General features: G+C 43.6%; 1 protein-coding gene across 1 annotated transcript in view; it reads right to left on the reverse strand.

The window, feature by feature from the left end:
- Positions 1-4,081: 4,081 nt before the first annotated feature.
- LOC115198947 (nuclear receptor-interacting protein 2) overlaps positions 4,082-20,967 on the reverse strand; it is a 28,863-nt gene continuing 11,977 nt past the window's right edge. The window contains exons 2-6 of the mRNA XM_029761385.1: positions 19,940-20,248; positions 8,878-8,960; positions 8,492-8,607; positions 7,325-7,377; positions 4,082-5,618 (exon numbers count right to left, since the gene is read on the reverse strand). Coding sequence (XP_029617245.1) covers positions 5,499-5,618; positions 7,325-7,377; positions 8,492-8,607; positions 8,878-8,960; positions 19,940-20,248 — 681 coding nt within the window. The 3' untranslated portion in view covers positions 4,082-5,498. The remainder of the gene's footprint in view (positions 5,619-7,324; positions 7,378-8,491; positions 8,608-8,877; positions 8,961-19,939; positions 20,249-20,967) is intronic.

Here is a 20,967-nt window from a genome sequence, read left to right on the forward strand (position 1 = left end):
CACAACACAAGAGGTCCGTAATACGATCACATCCGTTACACATGTTAGCATTAGCACAGGGACGCAGCCAGCCAGGGACCTGCTCCCTGGTCAGAGGAGTCATCCCTCCAGGTCACCAGCCCCCCCCAGTCCCTCGCTGTGGGAACATCTGCTTTCTCTGCTGCGCCAACGTGAAAAGGGTATTTTTATAACGACGTCACGGCAACACAACCATGAGAATATCAGAGCTATTGAAAAAAGTAAATGGCGGCACAGTGACTCATGTTTTAGTTTGCGCTGAATATCCTCCCTTCTTCCCTCCAGTTGATCTGGTGGTGGATATTAGTGATGCTGCTTGTGGTTTGATGTGTTTTGAGCAGAATAATGGTTGTACTGTTACTGTAGCTCAGTCTTGTTTTTGTGTTTTAACAGGCATTCATCAAGATGTGACTGGCTCATCTTAGTCTTGGCATAGTAAATGTGTGCAAATTAGACCTATAAAAAACTGCAAGCATAGCTAGCGAGAATACATCTTTTAATAGGCAGAGAAAATACTGTTCAGAAAAAAAACACAAAAAATAAATGTATTTCATACATTGATTACCATCGCACAGCATATTAGGAAGTACACTAGTACGAAACATTAGCAATTATTCGTGGGTGACCTCCATAGAAAGAGCTAGAGGTCAGATGGATGTTGTTACACAGTTGAGAGCATGGCACTGTCCAGGACCCATCTTCACAAAAAGTCTGAGTTGGAGTGCTGATCTAGGATCAGGTCCATGTTATCTTATCCATTATGCGCTGAAAGGCATGATTGATCTGATATCAGCACCTACTCAGGGTAGTCACTAGTTTCCACAGCCACAAAGTCATAAACCCAGCCTATTTCTACGTCTCTTCCTAAAATCTGATTTTAAACCTAACCGTAACCACACTGCAAAACTTATGTCTAACCTTGAATTAAGACCAAAAAGCTCATTTTTGTTTATATGTATTTATTTTCGATATAGACAATTTTGACTTTGTGGCTGTGCTATCTAGTGGAAACCCGTACTCAGAGACTCTTTGAATACAGGTCCAGATGGTAACAGAAGAGTATGAAGACCTTTCTGAGGGCGTCTGAAGCGCTTCTCGATTGTCCAAACAATGCGAATGGATCAAGGCAGAGTGTAATGCTTGTTAGTGGGAAGATTATAGCGTGGCCTTTTGGCTCTCTCACATGCCTGATTCACACCATAGGGTCAAACTGAACCAAGCCGAGCTGTACAGTACTGGATTGGCCTCGTTACGTATCCACCATAGTAGCTGGAACTGTGCTGTAAAGGATAATGAGAAAATACGATATTCAAGCCAGCACAGTACGTTTCGGCCCTGTAGTCGACCCTGTAGTGTGAAACTGTCAGTCAGGCAACAAGCAGGGGCCTGATGATGATTCTGTGCCGCTGCGCAGGTCCTAGTAAAATACCAAATCAGCAAACAAGGCTTGTCAAAGTGAATAACTTACGTCAGCAAAAGTGAAACGAACGGGAAGAGGAAAATGTATCTATACTCCTGACTCCTGCTTACAAGCAAAAATTAAAGCAGGAAGCACCAGTGACTAGATCGATAAAAAAGTGGTCAAATGAAGCAGATGCTAAGCTACAGGACTGTTTTGCTAGCACAGACTGGAATATGTTCCGGGATTCCTCCAATGGCATTGAGGAGTACACCACATCTGTCATTGGCTTCATCAATAAGTGCATCGATGACGTCGTCCCCACAGTGACCGTACGTACATACCTCAATCAGTAACAATGGATTACAGGCAGCATCCGCACTGAGCTAAAGGCTAGAGCTGCCGCTTTCAAGGAGCGGGACTCTAACCCGGAAGTTTATAAGAAATCCAGCTATGCTCTCTGACGAACCATCAAATAGACAAAGCTTCAATACAGGACTAAGATCGAGTCGTACTACACCGGCTCTGACGCTCGTTCTATGTGGCAGGGCCTGCAAACCATTACAGACTACAAAGGGAAGCACAGCCGAGAGCTTCCCAGTGACACGAGACTACCGGACGAGCTAAACTACTTCTATGCTCACTTCGAGGCAAATAACGGTGCCAGACGGATTACCAGGACGTGTACTGCGAGCATGTGCTGACCAACTAGCAAGTGTCTTCACTGACATTTTCAACCTCCCTGTCCGAGTCTGTAGTACCAACATGTTTTAAGCAGACCACCATAGTGCCTGTGCCCAAGAACACTAAGGTAACCTGCCTAAATAACTACCAACCCGTAGCACTCATGTCTGTAGCCATGAAGTGCTTTGAAAGGCTGGTCATGGCTCACATCAACACCATCATCCCAGAAACCCTAGACCCACTCCAATTTGCATACCGCCCCAACAGATCCACAGATGATGCAGTCTCTATTGCACTTCACACTGCCCTTTCCCACCTGGACAAAAGGAACACCTGTGTGAGAATGCTATTTATTGACTACAGCTCAGCGTTCAACACCATAGTGCCCTCAAAGCTCATCAATAAGCTAAGGACCCTGGGACTAAACACCTCCCTCTGCAACTGGATCCTGGACTTTCTGACGGGCCGCCCCCAGTTGGTAAGGGTAGGTAACAACACATCCGCCACACTGATCCTCCCATTAGGGGTCCCTGTTCACTCATGACTGCACGGCCAGGCACGACTCCAACACCATCATTAAATTTGACGATGACACAACAGTGGGCCTGATCACCGACAACAACGAGACAGCCTATAGGGAGGAGGTCAGAGACCTGGCCGTGTGGTGCCAGGACAACAACCTCTCCCTCAACGTGATCAAGACAAAGGAGATGATTGTGGACTACAGGAAAATGAGGACCGAGCACGCCCTCATTCTCATCGACGGGGCTGCAATGGAGCAGGTTGAGAGCTTCAAGTTCCTTGGTGTCCACATCACCAACATACTAACATGGTCCAAGCACACCAAGACAGTCGTGAAGAGGGCACGACAAAACCTATTCCCCCTCAGGATGCTGAAAAGATTTGGCATGGGTCCTCGGATCCTCAAAAGGTTCTACAGCTGCACCATCGAGAGCATCCTGCCGCAAGGCACTACAGAGGGTAGTGCGAACGGCCCAGTACATCACTGGGGCCAAGTTTCCTGCCATCCAGGACCTCTATATCAGGCAATGTCAGAGGAAGGCCCTGAAAATTGTCAAAGACTCCAACCACCCTAGTCATAGACTGTTGTCTCTGCTACCACATGGCAAGCGTTACCGTAGCGCCAAGTCTAGGTCCAAGAGGCTTCTAAACAGCATCTACCCCCAAACCATAAGACTCCTGAACATCTAGTCAAATGGCTAGCCAGACTATTCAGATTGCCCCCTCCCCTCTCCACACCACTGCCTCTCTCTGTTGTCATCTATGCATTGTCACTTTAATTAACTCTACCTACATGTACATACTACCTCAACTAACCGGTACCCCAGCACATTGACTCTGTACCGGCACCCCCCTGTATATATTGTTATTTTTTACTGCTCGTCTTTAATTACTTGTACTTTTATCTCTTATTCGTATATGTATTTTTTTTAACTGCACTGTCGGTTAGGGGCTCGTAAGTAAGCATTTCACTGTAAGGTCTACACTTGTTGTATTCGGCGCATGTGATTAATTTGATTTGATTTTAAACTGTCAGTCAGGCAACAAGCAGGGGCCTGATGATGATTCTGTGCCGCTGCGCCGGTCCTAGTAAAATACCAAATCAGCAAACAAGGCTTGTCAAAGTGAATAAAGTACCGAATGAGAAGAGGTAAAATGTACCAAGCAGATTTTTTTCCCGAACATAAAAAATTGAGAGAGAGATAATATGCTTAAACATACATCTACGAAGGCCTTGGCCCAGAGTGCAGCCTCAGAGCAGAGTGATTCATGTCCCCTGAAAAAGACGAGGGAAGGAAGGCAGCTGGGGTCAGCTCCGTTTTGGCAGCTCCCTCTGACTGGAGCTGGGAGGAGTAGGAGGAGCTGGGAGGAGTAGGAGGAGCTGGGAGGAGTAGGAGCTGGGAGGAGTAGGAGGAGCTGGGAGGAGTAGGAAGAGGAGAAGTAAATAGAACTCATCCCTTTTTCTTTCCCATGTGAAACACTATCCACTAACCATGTCGAAACAGAAAAGCCCCTCCTCGATTGACATGCATCCAACACACACACACACACACACACACACACACACACACACACACACACACACACACACACACACACACACACACACACACACACACACACACACACACACACACACACAAAGTGCACATCTACCAGTACGTACACACACTCGCACATCTCCAAGTCACACACACTGACACACTCTCACAGGAACACTAACATCCAGATTTATACAAAAGCAGACTTCTACAAAAAATCATGCGGAATTATGGAATGTTTGGATCTTTTTGCTGTGCTGTCCGTCGGACACACACAACTAGCTCCAGGACTCTATTAACATTTAAGTGGAATTATTGAGAACTAGTTTTGATGTGGGTCGTCGTGACATTCGTAGGAGCACTCTTCATTTTGGAAAATAGACGAGAGAGAGAGAGTCTTCACTTGGCTGAAGGCAGTTCGTTTAGGAATAGTAGTCTCCTCACATCTCTTCCAGTATTCCCTGTCTGTCCTGACTCTCAATTTGATTTTTTAACAGGAAGATTCAAAGGTTTCACAAGACCTGTTTTTTCACCGTTTCTCTTGAGCACGTGTGAGAGGACATCTAGAAGACTATCACTCTGTAAAGGGATGTGAGGGAGATACAATTTCTTCCTCAAGGCTGAACTGATTTTGATTTTAAACAGTTTTGGCATTTAATTGATGATCAACGTAAATTATTTTATACCTCCAAATCACAATATGTTCATTTCAAATGATAATCATCGTCTGACTCCTCAGTATGTTTCAGTACACTCTTAGAAAAAAGGTGCTATCTAGAACCTAAAAGGGTTCTTCGGCTGTCCCCATAGGATAACTTTTTGAAGAACTCTTTTTGGTTCCAGGTAGAAACCTTTTGGTTCCAGGTAGAACCCTTTTGAGATCAATGTAGAACTCTTTACAAAAAGGATTCCACATGGAACCCAAAATAGTTCCACCTGAAACCAGAAAGAGTTCTCCTATGGGGACAGCCAAAGAACCCTTTTGGATTCCTTTTTTCTAAGAGTGTATTGAACAATGATGCACTGTCTGGCAGATAAAAAACACCTTAATTAAGTACATAATTATGAAGGTTGTTACATAGAATTGTCCCAATCCTTGAGCTCCATCTGCTCCATAAACTAGGCTAATTCAATACAAGAGTAACATCATGGTAATGCCTTAATTCCACAGAAACAAACACAATGGTGTAAACTGAAGAGAATTGGGGTGCTCAACCATGTTGCTGGCAGTGCGAGACACTGATTGGACAGTCCCGGCCCCGACCTCATGTTTTTTCAGCGCCAGCCAATCAGAGGAGGGCGTGGGATGGCTGGGAGGTTGTGACACGCCAGCGTCACAGGTTCTCATTGCTGTCTTGGTGTTGGCACTGGCTGACCAATGGCGGCTCCATGAAAGGCAGCTCCTCCCCTGAGCCCTGGAGCTTTAGGACTCTACTGCTCAGGTCCACACAGCACTGGAGATAAAGGATGGATATGGGAGACATCAGATGGGTGACTGTGACTGACTATAGGGTCAAAACATGGTTTAACATCAACTCTACCACAGATAGAATGCAGTGCGTGCCATGGAAACTCCATTCGTTTGCAGAACTGCCATCATCCAACAAAGTGCCATTGTAGACAACAGAAGGTTAAGAATGTTATGTAAACCAATATCCTCGGAAAGGTCGCCGTGTCTGCTCCAAATAGCAGTTCAATTGGTCTGCACATGGTGACATTAAAGGGAGACACTGTACTCTTTTCAGTTATGTACTTTTCCATCCAAATGGTTCTCTTGAGGGGCTCCATGCAATGTTGCACAACATTTAAGTATGCCCCAGTACGCATGCATATGTGATCACAATTCACACAATGGCTGTGAGATGCACCTGAGTCTAGCTCTCTGCTTTCCATTGGGACTAACAGACTCCACTGAGCTCTGTGTTTTACTTCCAGGTCACCAGAACGGCCCAGGGACTAAACTGAACATTTTGTCTCTGTTCAAACAGTTGTCTATAACTGTAACTCCAGGCTTCCTCCATCTCCATATATGGGTATCTTTCCTTGCAGGCATACGTGATAATTAAATTAGGATTCACCCTTTTTTCCAAGCCACCGGTCTATTTAAGGAGTATTTTGAAAACTTTTCAGCTATGATTAAATTGAGTTAATGTTCCCATCTTGAGTTTTGCCGAGGGAGCAGAGTACTGAGACTGGGTGCACTTGGAAGGAAAATTGTCTCCGGTATCGTGGATCCTCCGGGGGTGCTTTTGCGTAATTGTAGATCTGGTTTGCAGTGTACCCTAAAAGTCTAATTTAATTAGATTCTCTGTGAGAAATGGTCGCAATTAGTCTCGTGCCTAATTCTACTTTCCCTCTCAGACCCTCTAAGACAGAATTCTGTTCATGCATTTTCCTCTTCTGTTCTGTTTGTTGACTGTCACATTGTGTTGCCATTTCCTGGGATATCCTGGGGAAATGGCAGCATTTTAAACCTCCTCAGTGAGATGTGCTGATCTGAATTCTGTCTTATCTGTCTGCTTTCACCTGCAGCCCTGTCCTCACCAGGAAGCGCCAGCAGACAGCCGTAACCCTCCGATAACATAACACAAACCTGTCTGTCTCCGTCTTAATCTGGTATTACTTGATGTGTTCTGATAGGAACTGGCATCTTCGATGTGTTACTAAGGCCTCTGCTTAATCTAATTGCTACAGCTCAATGTCTGCCTCCTTTTTCCCTTTTAGCAGCAATTTTCATTAGCTGTAAAGTTCAAGTTGGGGGAGATTTGGGGAGGACGGCAGATTCAAAATACAGAAGGCACTTGCACATCTGAGCAAACTTTTTGCAGGTGCATGGCAACAGTTGAACAAGATGAAGGAAAAAGGAAACCGCACACTGCTCTTGATAGTATCACTGATCTTAAATAAGCTTACGTATCGGCCTCACGGCCTTCGTCAGAGCTTTTGTGAATTATTTTAAATTAGCACACTTATGTAGACCTAGCCCCACCCACATCGATTCCACGCATGGAAAGGGGTTGGAGGCGAAGGAAAAACAAATAAGTGCTACCAAATATAACAATTTGCATTTCATAAATATTCAAATAAAGTGTGTAAATAAGACGTAGGACGGCAGATCAAACACAGCATTTACATATTTGCGACACTAATGAGGACTTACTTTGAGTTCCTGCAGAGTCTGAAGACCCAGGCACAGCTCAAACACCTCATCCTCTGTGGAGAGGAGAGAGAAGGAGAGACGAAGAGAGAGATAAAGAGGAGAGAGAGAGCAGAATAAGAAACAGTGAATTTCTAACCTGCCGTGTCTCTCGCTGACTGATTAATTAACACTGCATAAATGAACTCAAATCTAACAGGAATCATCAGCACATCTCTATTCTCCCATCTGCATTGTGTGTTTGTGTGAGACTGTGTGTGCGCTCTGTGTGTGTGTTCAACTATTAAGGTATTAGTCTCTCCCTGCTTGCTCAGTGCTATTTGTCTTTGTGATTTGTCCCTGGCTGCTGAATAGGAAAGGTCAGGAGCACATGCTGCATACTGAGTACACACTCACCCTCTCTCTCACACATTTACATTTTAGTCATTTAGCAGACGCTCTTATCCAGAGCGACTTACAGTAGTGAATACATACATTTCATTTCATGCATTTTTTTGTTGTTGTTCTGGCCCCCCGTGGGAATCGAACCCACAACCCTGGCGCTGCAAACACCATGCTCTACCAACTGAGCCACAGGGAAGACCATCACACACACGCTGACACACACACATTGGCTGGCAAGCACATCTCCAACACCTTTTAAGACCGCTGCCTTTTTAGAGCAAGCATTCAGAAATAACACAGCCAGTAAGCAAATCTATTACCGTCTGTTAATGTTACCGTCTGAAACATAGCGTTGGATCTAGGCACTGATTTGTTGTTTTTTTTTTACCAAGGGGTTTCATATTGACATTGGTAAAGGGAAGTAACCTTGATGGTGTGGAAAATGGCTTGGGGTCATTGTGAGAGAGCACCCAGTCGTTTTGTATTGATCACTGACAGGAACATTACAGTTTAACCCCAGCGATTTATATAATCAAGTTTACTTATCCAATCCATAGCATTATTCGATTCAATGTTGTTTGTCACGCCTACAGTCCAGATAATGCTGAACTGAATGTATGTTTACGGAGAAAGAAAAACTAAAGTGTTTTATTGACACTGTCATAACACCTGTATTCCTACCCTGTATGAGTGGACTCTCTCTTGCTTCATTGACAGTCATTACAACTGGCTGCAATGCTGCTTTAAATGTTGATGTGACGTAATATGTGATCTCCCCTTCCTTACCGGTGACGTGGGCAGAGCACTGGACACTCTGTCTGCCCAGCTGCAGCTGCAGGCCCCTCACAGAGCCCTGGCCCTCTGTCTGCTCACAGGGTGGACCTTCCTGGGTGGGAACCAATCTGGCAACACACAACACGGCCATGGTAGAGGTTATTAGGACGCTACTTTGTTCTGTCTCTCACAGGCCAGTTTGTTGATGCTGATGCGGTCTGATGTTGGTTGAGGTTGTGTGAGTGCCTGTGGAACTCAAATGTGTTTGTTGGCGCTCTGTATTTCGGTGCTGGTTGGCAAACCTGGACCCAGGCGTGTTATGTGATGGGTGGGTATTCGTGGGTGTGGTAGAGGTCGACGGAGAAAGAGAGGTAGCGAGGGAGAATAAGGCCTCTCACCCAAGCCTCCTGCAGCAGAAGCTGGAGATGCGGTTGTGTTGACTCCCGGTGTTGATGGAAGCCTTCACCTCAGTGTCACAGCACTGTGGAAATACAACAGAACAACTACTGTGTTAACTGACAGTATAAGTGTATAGTCAACACACTGATACTCCCACAAAGGAGAGAACAGCAGACAGGAACACTTATATTTATCCTGCAGCTATAGGGAAATATATCTGTTTGATTACAAATGGCTTCTCATCAAATGGGTCCCAACAGCTCTGCTACGCCTGCCAAGTGCCTGCCTGTAAAACTGCCAAACTACGATATAAAGTCTGAATTAAAGGCTTATCGACTCTAGAGTTCTGGTCAAATTTGTGCTAGTAGTCCATTATTAAGCCACATTTCCCAACCAATTACAGGTTGTGTTTCAGACTAGGTGTTGTGGAGGTTTGGCGTAATTGTTTATATGCAGTCACGTTTGTATTGATCCTCTGTCTGAGTCAGAGACTATTAGATCATGAAGCCTGTGCTGATGATGCAGGACTATTCTGCCTCGTGGTTAGAGATAATACCAAACCAACCATGACTGTTTTAGAAAAAAACACCTGTGAAATCATCAGTCTCACTCCAGTGGATGTGTTGACTATTAGTTCAACCATTAGAGCCAGTGACCGTGCTTGTTTTCTGAAACAGATGATGATCCCATGTTATCTGAGGCCTCTCCATGCTTTTATAATCCTGAATACATTACTAGACAGTGAAATATTAGCCCAATCAGCAGAGCCTGTGGAATATTCTTTAACTAATCAGCGAACCGGTCAGTTCCTGATTTGAAAATAGTGCTCGTCCAAAACCATTATGCTCAAGGGCAACATCTTCTGTACAAGAGCAACATGATGTTGTCTTCTGAGCCAGAACCATAGAACAGTAAACAACGCAACAATACTTCTGAAGTGAGGATCCTGTGTTTCAGCAGGACTGTCTTCTCCTGGGTGCCTAAAGCATCCTATCTGTCTCACTCCCTGTTATCGTGTGTGTGTGTGTATGTGTGTGTGTGTGTGTGTGTGTGTGTGTGTGTGTGTGTGTGTGTGTGTTTACCCACCCAGCAGAGCTGCTAACAGCCAGGGTGGTGGTCCTTTATCCTCCTCCACATCTCCCAGTGGTTCTGTCGTAGGGCACTTCATGTCACAATGCAGTGATTCACGGTAAAGGGGAAGCAGACATTGCGGCAGATTCTAATGACTGCAGAGGCCTGGCGGCAGGTAGCCTAGTGGTAAGAGCAATGGGCCAGTAACCGAAAGAGCGCTGGTTTGATTCCCCCGAGCCAACTAGGTGACAAATCTGCCGATGTGTCCTTGAGCAAGGCACTTAAACATATAAATGTAAAATGTTCTATAATGAAGTTTCTGTTGTAAATCTCAAGGCTCTTATTGGAATATTGTATCTTTTTTTTTTTTTTTTTTTTAATTTAACCTTTAACTAGGCAAGTCCGTTAGCATATCACACTTCTGCGAGTGGAAGGCAGAACAGGCAATGTTGCTGAAAACACGCAACTCTGGAGGGAGGATGTAAAACATGTTCACACTTCACAGCATATGGTGGATCTGCGTGAGTGAGAACGGAACAAGATGTCACACCCACCCCCTCTCGATGGAGAGGGAAAGACACTGAGTGGACACATAATGATATGCTTCCCTGAACACGAGTTAACACAACCCAGTGACATAACCTCTGTGTCCTCGCTGGGTCAGCAGTACTACAGTGAGGGAAAAAAGTAATTGATCCCCTGCTGATTTTGTACGTTTGCCCACTGACAAAGAAATGATCAGTCTATAATTTTAATGGTAGGTTTATTTGAAAAGTGAGAGACAGAATAACAACAAAAAATCCAGAAAAACGCATGTCAAAAATGTTATAAAATGATTTGCATTTTAATGAGGGAAATAAGTATTTGACCCCTCTGCAAAACATGACTTAGTACTTGGTGGCAAAACCCTTGTTGGCAATCAGAGGTCAGACGTTTCTTGTAGTTGGCCACCAGGTTTGCACACATCTCAGGAGGGATTTTGTCCCACTCCTCTTTGCAGATCTTCTCCAAGTCATTAAGGTTTCGAGGCTGACGTTTGGCAACTCGAACCTTCAGCTCACTCCACAGATTTTCTATGGGATTAAGGTCTGGAGACTGGCTAGGCCACTCCAGGACCTTAATGTGCTTCTTCTTGAGCCACTGCTTTGTTGCATTGTCTGTGTGTTTTGGGTCATTGTCATGCTGGAATACCCATCCACGACCCATTTTCAATGCCCTGGCTGAGGGAAGGAGGTTCTCACCCAAGATTTGAAGGTACATGGCCCCGTCCATCGTCCCTTTGATGCGGTGAAGTTGTCCTGTCCCCTTAGCAGAAAAACACCCCCAAAGCATAATGTTTCCATCTCCATGTTTGACGGTGGGGATGGTGTTCTTGGGGTCATAGGCAGCATTCCTCCTCCTCCAAACACAGCGAGTTGAGTTGATGCCAAAGAGCTCCAATTTGGTCTCATCTGACCACAACACTTTCACCCAGTTGTCCTCTGAATCATTCAGATGTTCATTGGCAAACTTCCGACGGGCATGTATATGTGCCTTCTTGAGCAGGGGGACCTTGTGGGCGCTGCAGGATTTCAGTCCTTCACGGCGTAGTGTGTTACCAATTGTTTTGTTGGTGACTATGGTCCCAGCTGCCTTGAGATCATTGACAAGATCCTCCCGTGTAGTTCTGGGCAGATTCCTCACCGTTCTCATGATCATTGCAACTCCACAAGGTGAGATCTTGCATGGAGCCTCAGGCCGAGGGAGATTGACAGTTCTTTTGTGTTTCTTTCATTTGCGAATAATCGCACCAACTGTTGTCACCTTCTCACCAAGCTGCTTGGCGATGGTCTTGTAGCCCATTCCAGCCTTGTGTAGGTCTACAATCTTGTCCCTGACATCCTTGGAGAGCTCTTTGGTCTTGGCCATGGTGGAGAGTTTGGAATCTGATTGATTGATTGCTTCTGTGGACAGGTGTCTTTTATACAGGTAACAAGCTGAGATTAGGAGCACTCCCTTTAAGAGTGTGCTCCTAATCTCAGCTCGTTACCTGTATAAAAGACACCTGGGAGCCAGAAATCTTTCTGATTGAGAGGGGGTCAAATACTTATTTCCCTCATTAAAATGCAAATCAATTTATAACATTTTTGACATGCGTTTTCCAGGATTTTTGTTGTTGTTATTCTGTCTCTCACTGTTCAAATAAACCTACCATTAAAATTATAGACTGATCATTTCTTTGTCAGTGGGCAAACGTACAAAATCAGCAGGGGATCGAATACTTTTTTCCCTCACTGTACCTTGTGGTTTCTGAGCCAGTGTACCTCATCTCAAGCCTTCTCTAACATCCACCATGTTTTGAATGAATGGTTCGATTGGTGGATGGATGGAAGGATGAATAAGGGTTGGATGGGTGGATAAAGGTTGGATGGGTGGATAAATGGATCATAGATGTACGGATGGATAATACATCCTGAGAAAAGCATGTTTTCACTTGTCTTTTTCCTGCCATATTATCACTGTGTATCACAGTACATACATTGACTTGGCTCTAGGGTGTTTTTTACCCCCTAGATTAAAGCCCACTAGGACATCAAATCCCATTGCTGTGGCTGGGTGTAAAAATGTAGTCCCCGACACACAATATGGTGATAGTTGAGTTTCCTCCCTTAATCCCTGCAGGCAGCCAGGTTTCTCAGCAGGCCTGCGAACGTGTGCTTTTGTCTCTGCCTGAGTGGTGAAAAATTCCTCCCCTTCTGTGAAGTTTAAAAATGGCTCCGGAATTAACGGGTAACTATGGAGCATGTAGCCGCTTTTAAAAACAGAATTAAACAAACGAGATCAAAGATAAGCTGAGCCCCATGGAATGTTCCCTGGCGAACCACTTACTTCAAACACATACACAGTAGCTGTGTTCGAATACTCATACTAACCGCACTAACCGTACTATTTGTGACGTAAATTGAGTATATAAACTCAGCAAAAAAAGAAACGTCCCTTTTTCAGGACCCTGTCTTTCAAAGATCATTCGTAAAAATCCAAATAACTTCACAGATCTTCATTGTATAGGGTTTAAACACTGTTTCCCATGCTTGTTCAATGAACCATAAACAATTAATGAACCCTCTGGGGTTTGTGATATATGGCCAATATACCACGGCTAAGAGCTTTGTCCAGGCACTCCGCGTTGCGTCGTGCGTAAGAACAGCCCTTAGCCGTGTTATATTGGCCATATACCACACCCCCTCGGGCCTTATTGCTTAAGTATTCACCTTATTTTAGAACCCGGAAACAAAACAATGTCTGAACGTTCTGTTTTGTGGAGGACTTTTGTTGTGGCGTTCTTGCCGTTTTGCGATCGTTAGCTAGCTAGCTCAAAATGTTGTGGGATCATACCAAGAAAAAGCTTTCAAAGTCGAATGGCAAGTCTGTGCCACATCCACGGATTATTCAAGAGTAGGAGGGCGATATGAAAAAATGGCCACATATCACCTACGAAGACATCTTTAATTATTTTGTCTCGTCTCTCGGTGTGGATGAGACAGAGGTGAGGAGCTACAAAAGCACAGAGGCATATCAATACCTCCACAGCGGCAAAGTTGGACGGGTGCTTATTCACTGTCTTCAGGATGACAACCTGGTGTTCCTCAAAGCAGATGTCCAGCCCAGTCAGAGCAAAACACATATCATTCTGCCTGGATTCTTGTATCATCTGTCGGTAAGCTGGAGACTGCAAGGTGTTCTTGTGTTGCAGGGCAGGGAAAGTCTTGCAGTCATCCAGCTGCAATACTATGGAAGGTAGCTAGCTCGCTGGTTTTTTGTTTATCATAACCCTTTCTATGAATTATATTTTTGACGTTAGCTAGTTACTTAGTTAGCTAACTAATTGTGATGATACCATATCACTGACCAGAACTGATAACGTTAACTATTACAGTAATGGCTCATTGTGTAAGAATATCAGTCTAATCTCGAATGGCAATGAGGTAGGTACAGAATCAAGGTGAGTTTTACAATCAAATAGGAAATTACCAGCATAACCTAAACCTACTAGTTAAAAGGAGACTGTGTAAACTAGTCAGCTGTGAACACCATGTAAACGAGTGTTCTGTACTGTAATTGACTATTCTAACAGTAGTGTTTTGTTGAAGGTGCAGAATGCTGTGTATGGAGGTTGACAGGGATGTCCTGTACAGATGAGCAATACCAGTGGAACTCGGGGACGCAGCGGAATTTAGCTCTAAAAAGGTTGAGAGAGATCTGTTTCAAACGTCACAAACCAAGTGACGGGTTCTCTGACAGCACCCCAGCCGCTTCTCCATCTCTACCTCCAAGTCCTGCATACCACTCCCACAACGCACTTAAACGTTTGAAAGGGGCCAATGTTCCAGTGGGGAGCTTTCTACACAATTGCATCAAAGCTAAACCAAACAGTCATCAGGTTCCACCAGCAGCCACACAGCTACAGCAGCCTTATGGTGAACATGGCATCAACATGCAGTGTCAGAAATGCTTGTCATTTTATGACATTTATGTTAAGCTGGAGGAGTGTAAATGTACCAGCTTGGAGGAGGTCACTAAAGCACAGAGTGCCTCCCATGCATTGTATGACGCGCGTAAACTTCGGATCACTGCTAGCTCAGCAAAGAAGGTTCCTGTGCGCACCTCAACAAATCCCGACTTCTTTGTGCGGGAGCATCTCTTCCCCCAGGTTCCGCAACCACATATGGCAAGGAGAACGAGCAGGTGGCCTACACATGGATGGAGAGCTGAGGGTTTAGTCTGGAGAGTAGAGGCACAGTAGTGAGTGTCAAGGAGCCATGTTTTTTTTCTGCAAGCCCAGATCGAGTGTTAAACTCTCAAGAACTATTAGAAATCAAATGTCCTGTTCTGATTAAGAAGTGTGAGTCTGACTGAAATTTTCTCTGGCAAACTCACCGATGTGAAGCTGATGCATGGGGTTCCTCAGCTGCAACCTAATGGAGCCCGTGGGTTCTACATGCAGGTGCAAATGGGCATGTTCTGCACAGGACTGGAGAGATGTGTTAGCAGTCGATGTTATTCTTCAATAGCACAGACCCCAAAGCAAATCGGGGTGAAAAATATATTTATTTAAAGAGAACAAATCATAGTTGTTATGCTTGAAAGTAGATGGTAGATGTTTATTCTTCCCTGTCCTCAATGTTTCTCCTCTGAACAAAGAGACATGATGTAGTTTATAATCCAACCCTAGCCTGTGGTTGACCAATTAGAATGTCTTGCAATAAAACTGGGCCAATGGCCAAATAACAAATATCCTGTTTCAGGCTCAATGTATAGACAATTCGGACCAATGAGAACTTGACACATGTAGCTATGAGTCCCAGACTGAAATTCCTCGCGTGTCCCTGACCCATTAATCTTCAGTTCCCCATTACAGAAAAGCAACTATTTCCATTGATAATGAATTCCCTCTTGACCTTTAGTCCTCTGCGTTGTGTATTTATCTTTGAATATTCGTACAGATGCAAACTGCTTGTCAGGGCTCCATCCGAGCAGGTTGTTATTGATGTGCCTTTTGATGTGAAGTTCTGTGCTGATCTTATCCCAAAAATAACGACATTCTATTTCACACATATGCTGCCAAGAATAGTAGATGAGTTCCAGTCAGGCAGACTAACTCTGTGCTCCAAATATGTTCATCTATGTGGTATCTAGGGGCCTTATACATCTCTGTTTTTAAATGGTTCATATATTTTGTGTATTGTAAAGCTCTGTCAGCTCTACCTTATCTAAGCATAACTCTTGATTGGTGTTTTTTCTCTGTCACAGTTTTCCTTCATATGCACATTTACCTGATTTATATTTGCATAATTCTTGTTTTTTTATATCTTGCCTTGTACAGCTCTCTTCATACATGTTTATCTAATGCCTACGGATAATGATTTATGAATGTTTTTATTGTCCCTTGTATAACTCTCTTTTCATATGGCACTTCATGAATTTATCTCAGCATTCCATAATTCATCTTGCACTTGGCAAATGATGGTGTTAATAAAACCACTATGAAATTCAACTTTGTTGCCATTTTCTTTTAAACTTAACATTTTGAAATGAAAGACGAGGAGGCATGTCTAAAGGTTTCAAATGTGTTTTCAGTTTGATTCTGGGTTTGGTTTTCAAGGGCACAAATTAAGACAACTGTGCAAAGCTATCATCCAGGCAAAGAATCTAAAATACAAAATATATTTTGAATTGTTCAATAGTTTTTTGTTCACAGCATGATTCCATATGTGTTATTTCATAGTTTTGATGTCTTCACTATTATTCTACAATGTAGAAAATAGTAGAAATACAGAAAAACCCTTGAATGAGTAGGTGTGTCCAAACATTTGACTGGTAGTGTATTTACACCCCTTTGCTATGACACTCCAAATTGAGCTCAGGTGCATCCAATTTCCTTATATCATCCTTGAGATGTCACTACATCTTGATTGGAGTCCACCTGTGGCCAATTCAATTGTTTGGACATGATATAGAAAGAAACACACCTGTCTATATACAGTAAGGTCCCACAGTTGACAGTGCATGTTAGAGTATAAACTATAACATGAAGTCCAAGGAAATGTCTGTAGATCTCTGTGATATAAATGTGATGAGGCATATATCTGGGGAAAGGTATAAAGTGTTGAAAGTTTCCAAGAGCACAGGGGTCTCCAGCATTGGGAAACTGAAATAATATGGAACTACCCAGACTACCCTAGAGCTGGTTGTCCGACCAAACTGAGCAACCGGGCAAGAAGGAGGTGGCCAAGAACCCAATGACCACTCTGACAGAATTACATAGTTCCTTGGCTGAGATGGGAAAACCTGCCAGAAGGACAACAGTCTCTACAGCACTTTACCAATCAGGAATCTGCAAGGAAGAATGGGAGAAAATCCCCAAATCCAGATGTGCAAAGCTGATACAGACAAACAGTTGAAGTTGGAAGTTTACATACACTTAGGTTGGAGTCATTAAAACTCGTTTTTCAACCACTCCACAAATTTCTTGTTAACAAACTATAATTTTGGCAAGTCGGTTAGGACATCTACTTTGTGCATGACACAAGTAAATTTTACAACAATTGTTTACAGACAGATTATTTCACGTATACTTCACTGTATCACAATTCCAGTGGGTCAGAAGTTTACATACACTAAGTTGACTGTGCCTTTAAACAGCTTGGAAAATTCCAGAAAATAATGTCATTGCTTTAGAAGCTTCTGATAGGCTAATTGACATCATTTGAGTCAACTGGAGGTGTATCTGTGGATGTATTTCAAGGCCTACCTTCAAACTCAGTGCCTCTTTGCTTGACATCATGGGAAAATCAAAAGAAATCAGCCAAGACCTCAGAAAAAGAATTGTAGACCTCCACAAGTCTTGTTCATCCTTGGGAGCAATTTCCAAATGCCTGAAGGTACCACGTTCATCTGTACAAGCAATTGTACGCAAGTATAAACACCATTGGACCACGCAGCCGTCATACCGCTCAGGAAGAAGACGCATTCTGTCTCCTAGAGATGAAGGTACTTTGGTGCAAAAAGTGCAAATCAATCCCAGAACAACAGCAAAGGACCTTGTGAAGATGCTGGAGGAAACAGGTACTAAAGTATCTATATCCACAGTAAAACGAGTCCTATGTTGACATAACCTGAAAAGCTGCTCAGCAAGGAAGAAGCCACTGCACCAAAACCGCCATAAAAAGCCAGACTACGGTTTGCAACTGCATACGGGGACAAAGATCGTACTTTTTGTAGAAATGTCCTCTGGTCTGATGAAACAAAAATAGAACTTTTTGGCCATAATGACCATCGTTATGTTTGGAGGAAAAAAGGGGATGCTTGCAAGCCGAAGAACACCACCCTAACTGTGAAGCACGAGGGTGGCAGCATCATGTTGTGGGGGTGCTTTGCTGCAGGAGGGACTGGTGCACCTCAAAAAATAGATGGCATCATGAGGAAGAAAAATGATGTAGATATATTGAAGCAACATCTCAAGACATCAGTCAGGAAGTTAAAGCTTGGTCGCAAATGGGTCTTCCAAGTGGACAATGACTCCAAGCATACTTCCAAAGTTGTGGCGAAATGGCTTTAGGACAACAACGTCAAGGTATTTGAGTGGCCATCACAAAGCCCTGACCTCAATCCTATAGCACATTTCTGGGCAGAACTGAAAAAGTGTGTGCGAGCAAGGAGGCCTACAAACCTGACTCAGTTACACCAGCTCTGTCAGGAGGAATGGGCCAAAATTCACCCAACTTATTGTGGGAAGCTTGTGGAAGGCTACCCGAAATGTTTGACCCAAGTTAAACAATTTAAAGGCAATGCTACCAAACACTAATTGACTGTATGTAAACTTCTGACCCACTGGGAATGTAATGAAATAAATTAAAGTAAATCATTCTCTTTACTATTATTCTGACATTTAACATTCTTAAAATAAAGTGGTGAACCTAACTGACCTAAGACAGGGAATTTTTACTAGGATTAAATGTCAGAAATTGTGAAAAACTGAGTTTAAATGTATTTGGCTAAGGTGTATGTAAACTTCCGACTTCAACTGTACATAAGACGACTCAAAGCTGTAATTGCCGCCAAAGGTGCATTTGTAAAGTATTAATTCGGGTGTGAATACTTATGAAAATGAGATATTTCTGTATTTGATTTCAAATACATTTGCAAACATTTACCCCCAAAATGTAACTTGGTCATTATGGGGTATTGTGTGTAGATGGGTGTGATTTTTAAATGTTTTATTGTAGTTAATCCATTTTGAATTCAGGCTGTAACAACAAAATGTGGAATAAGTCAAGAATGAATACTTTCTGAAGGCACTGCACGTGTATGAGTTCATCAACAAAGCTCTATTTATCCCAAACCACATTGATTTGTTGGAACCTCGAACGCTCTCACAGGTATCCTTCAGGCAGGTATGATTCAGAAAGCCAGTCAGTTAAATGCTGCCAGGTAACACCGGGGACAATGGAAATACGCACAACACTACCTTGAGATGACATCAGTCAGAAATGATGCAACTGAGTGGGTGTTTTTTGTGTGGCAGTCATCCTTGGTCTATAGAGTGACTCAGGTGAGGTGATCTGGAGGAGGGAAAGTACACAGTAGTCTCTGCCGCCCGCCCACCCACTCCCCAAGGTCAAACTCCTTTAATTGGGGGTATATTTCCGTACCTCTCAGTGGAGTTGATGCCTGGTTAGTCTCGTGTATGTAGGTGTTGTTTCATCAGTCTGAGCCTGTATTCCAGACAATCAATACTTGTGGGTGGGTGCAGTATGGTGTTTTAAATTTAGTCCAATTGTTACGTTGCAGTATGTGGGTTGTCAGTGGGTTGTGTGCAGAAATAATATAGCCTGAACATACTGAGTCAGAATTTACTTGGATGGTATGTTTGCTCATGTTCACTAATAAGATCTTAATGAATGCTATTTGTTCACTGAAATGAATGATGTTGCCAGTGTACTCAATGCATTTGCATTACTGGTTTGTCTTCCCATCTTACATATAGATTGATTCTACCAGTGTTGTTCGTATGATTATCTTACGATGTTAGTATGATGGGGTCTTCAGCTGTGTGTTGAACTCATTATGAGGCTGTTGTTGATCCTGCATGTGGAGGAGTCACTGTTGCAGTATGTTACATTAGCTCTTCATTTAGCCACAGACACAGTGTGACGAGAGTGTCTGAGGGGTGCAGAGGGTCGATATGGGGACTCTACAAACCCTAGAATCAAAGCCATTTAGAATTGATGAGACCGGGCTCAGTGGAATACAATGAGGGAATAAATCATCTGGATAAATGATGAGTCACTGTGGTCTCTCTGAGTGCTTCTCTCTCCTCCTATCCCGTTATCTCTCCCTTTCACTCCTCTTTTATCTTCATATGGAGTGGAACTGAATAGTATCTGAGATTTAATTTAGGTTAATAAAAAACCCATGACGCCGAAATGAAGGATGGATGTTGAAGCGTACCTTGCACTGGACCAGCAGGGTAGTGAGAGGCCTCTCCTTCCTCCCCTCCTCTGTTTTATCCTTCCCAGCCGTGCTGCTTGTCTTCCCCCCGGCCTCGCTGCTGTCCTCCTCCTCGTCCGACCTCGTCTCTAGGCTCCTCTCGCTCTCCTCCGTGGAGTCGTCAGCCGTGCTCTCGCTCTTCTCCTCTGCATCGCCGGCGCCCCCCTCCTTGCTGTCGACCAGGGGCGAGGGTCTCCCCACGCGGGCCTCGTCACGCAGCTGTGTGATGTTTCCCGCCATGAGGCGGCGCTGCACGATACTGTGGGGCTGCTGTAACCAGGAGACAGAGCAGGTCACATGTATAGGCTGGCAGATGTAATTGCAGGGTACAGTGAAATTATTGCGCTCCGAGCTCCAACGATGATGGACAAAGTGAAAAAAATGTAATAAAAATCGATAATAAAATAATAATATATACATATTACAACTGTGGCAATGATAAATGTCTGTTGGGGTGGGGGCAGGGTGACTCAAAATGATGTCACTGGAGAATCTCCATTGAAAGTGCTTTTTAGTCTTGGACTAGGCTTAATCTGTGTCTGACATCCCGCCCCTTAGTTTAATAGGTAGTGCATAGTAGACCTAAAATGGTAAATAAATTAATTAAGAGAAGAGGGAATCAGTCTCGTGCAGTCGCTGTTCAATGTTACAATGTTACAATGATTCTATATTCTTCAGGACAGAGAGTTCTGTAAATATGATACATTTCTATCTTAGTGTTCTGTACAGCTTTCATGTCCATTTACTCAGACCAACCCCATTCTATAGAGACATTAAGGCAACTGTTGTTTTATGATTTGATAATTGCCTGGATCACTAACAAAAAAAAATCGATTTTAAACCATTTCAGAACAACTGGTGGGCAAAACAATAAAATGTTGAGCCTAATGGTAATCTAGTTGTTTTGCAGTAGGGAGTCACTCTAGAGAAAGATGGAAATAGTTTTTCTAAGAGGCCATGTGGTTTGAAGTGAACAGAAGGTCAGCTAA

The sequence above is a fragment of the Salmo trutta genome, chromosome 8, assembly GCF_901001165.1.
Source record: "Salmo trutta chromosome 8, fSalTru1.1, whole genome shotgun sequence".
In the NCBI taxonomy this organism is placed as follows: Eukaryota; Metazoa; Chordata; class Actinopteri; order Salmoniformes; family Salmonidae; genus Salmo; species Salmo trutta.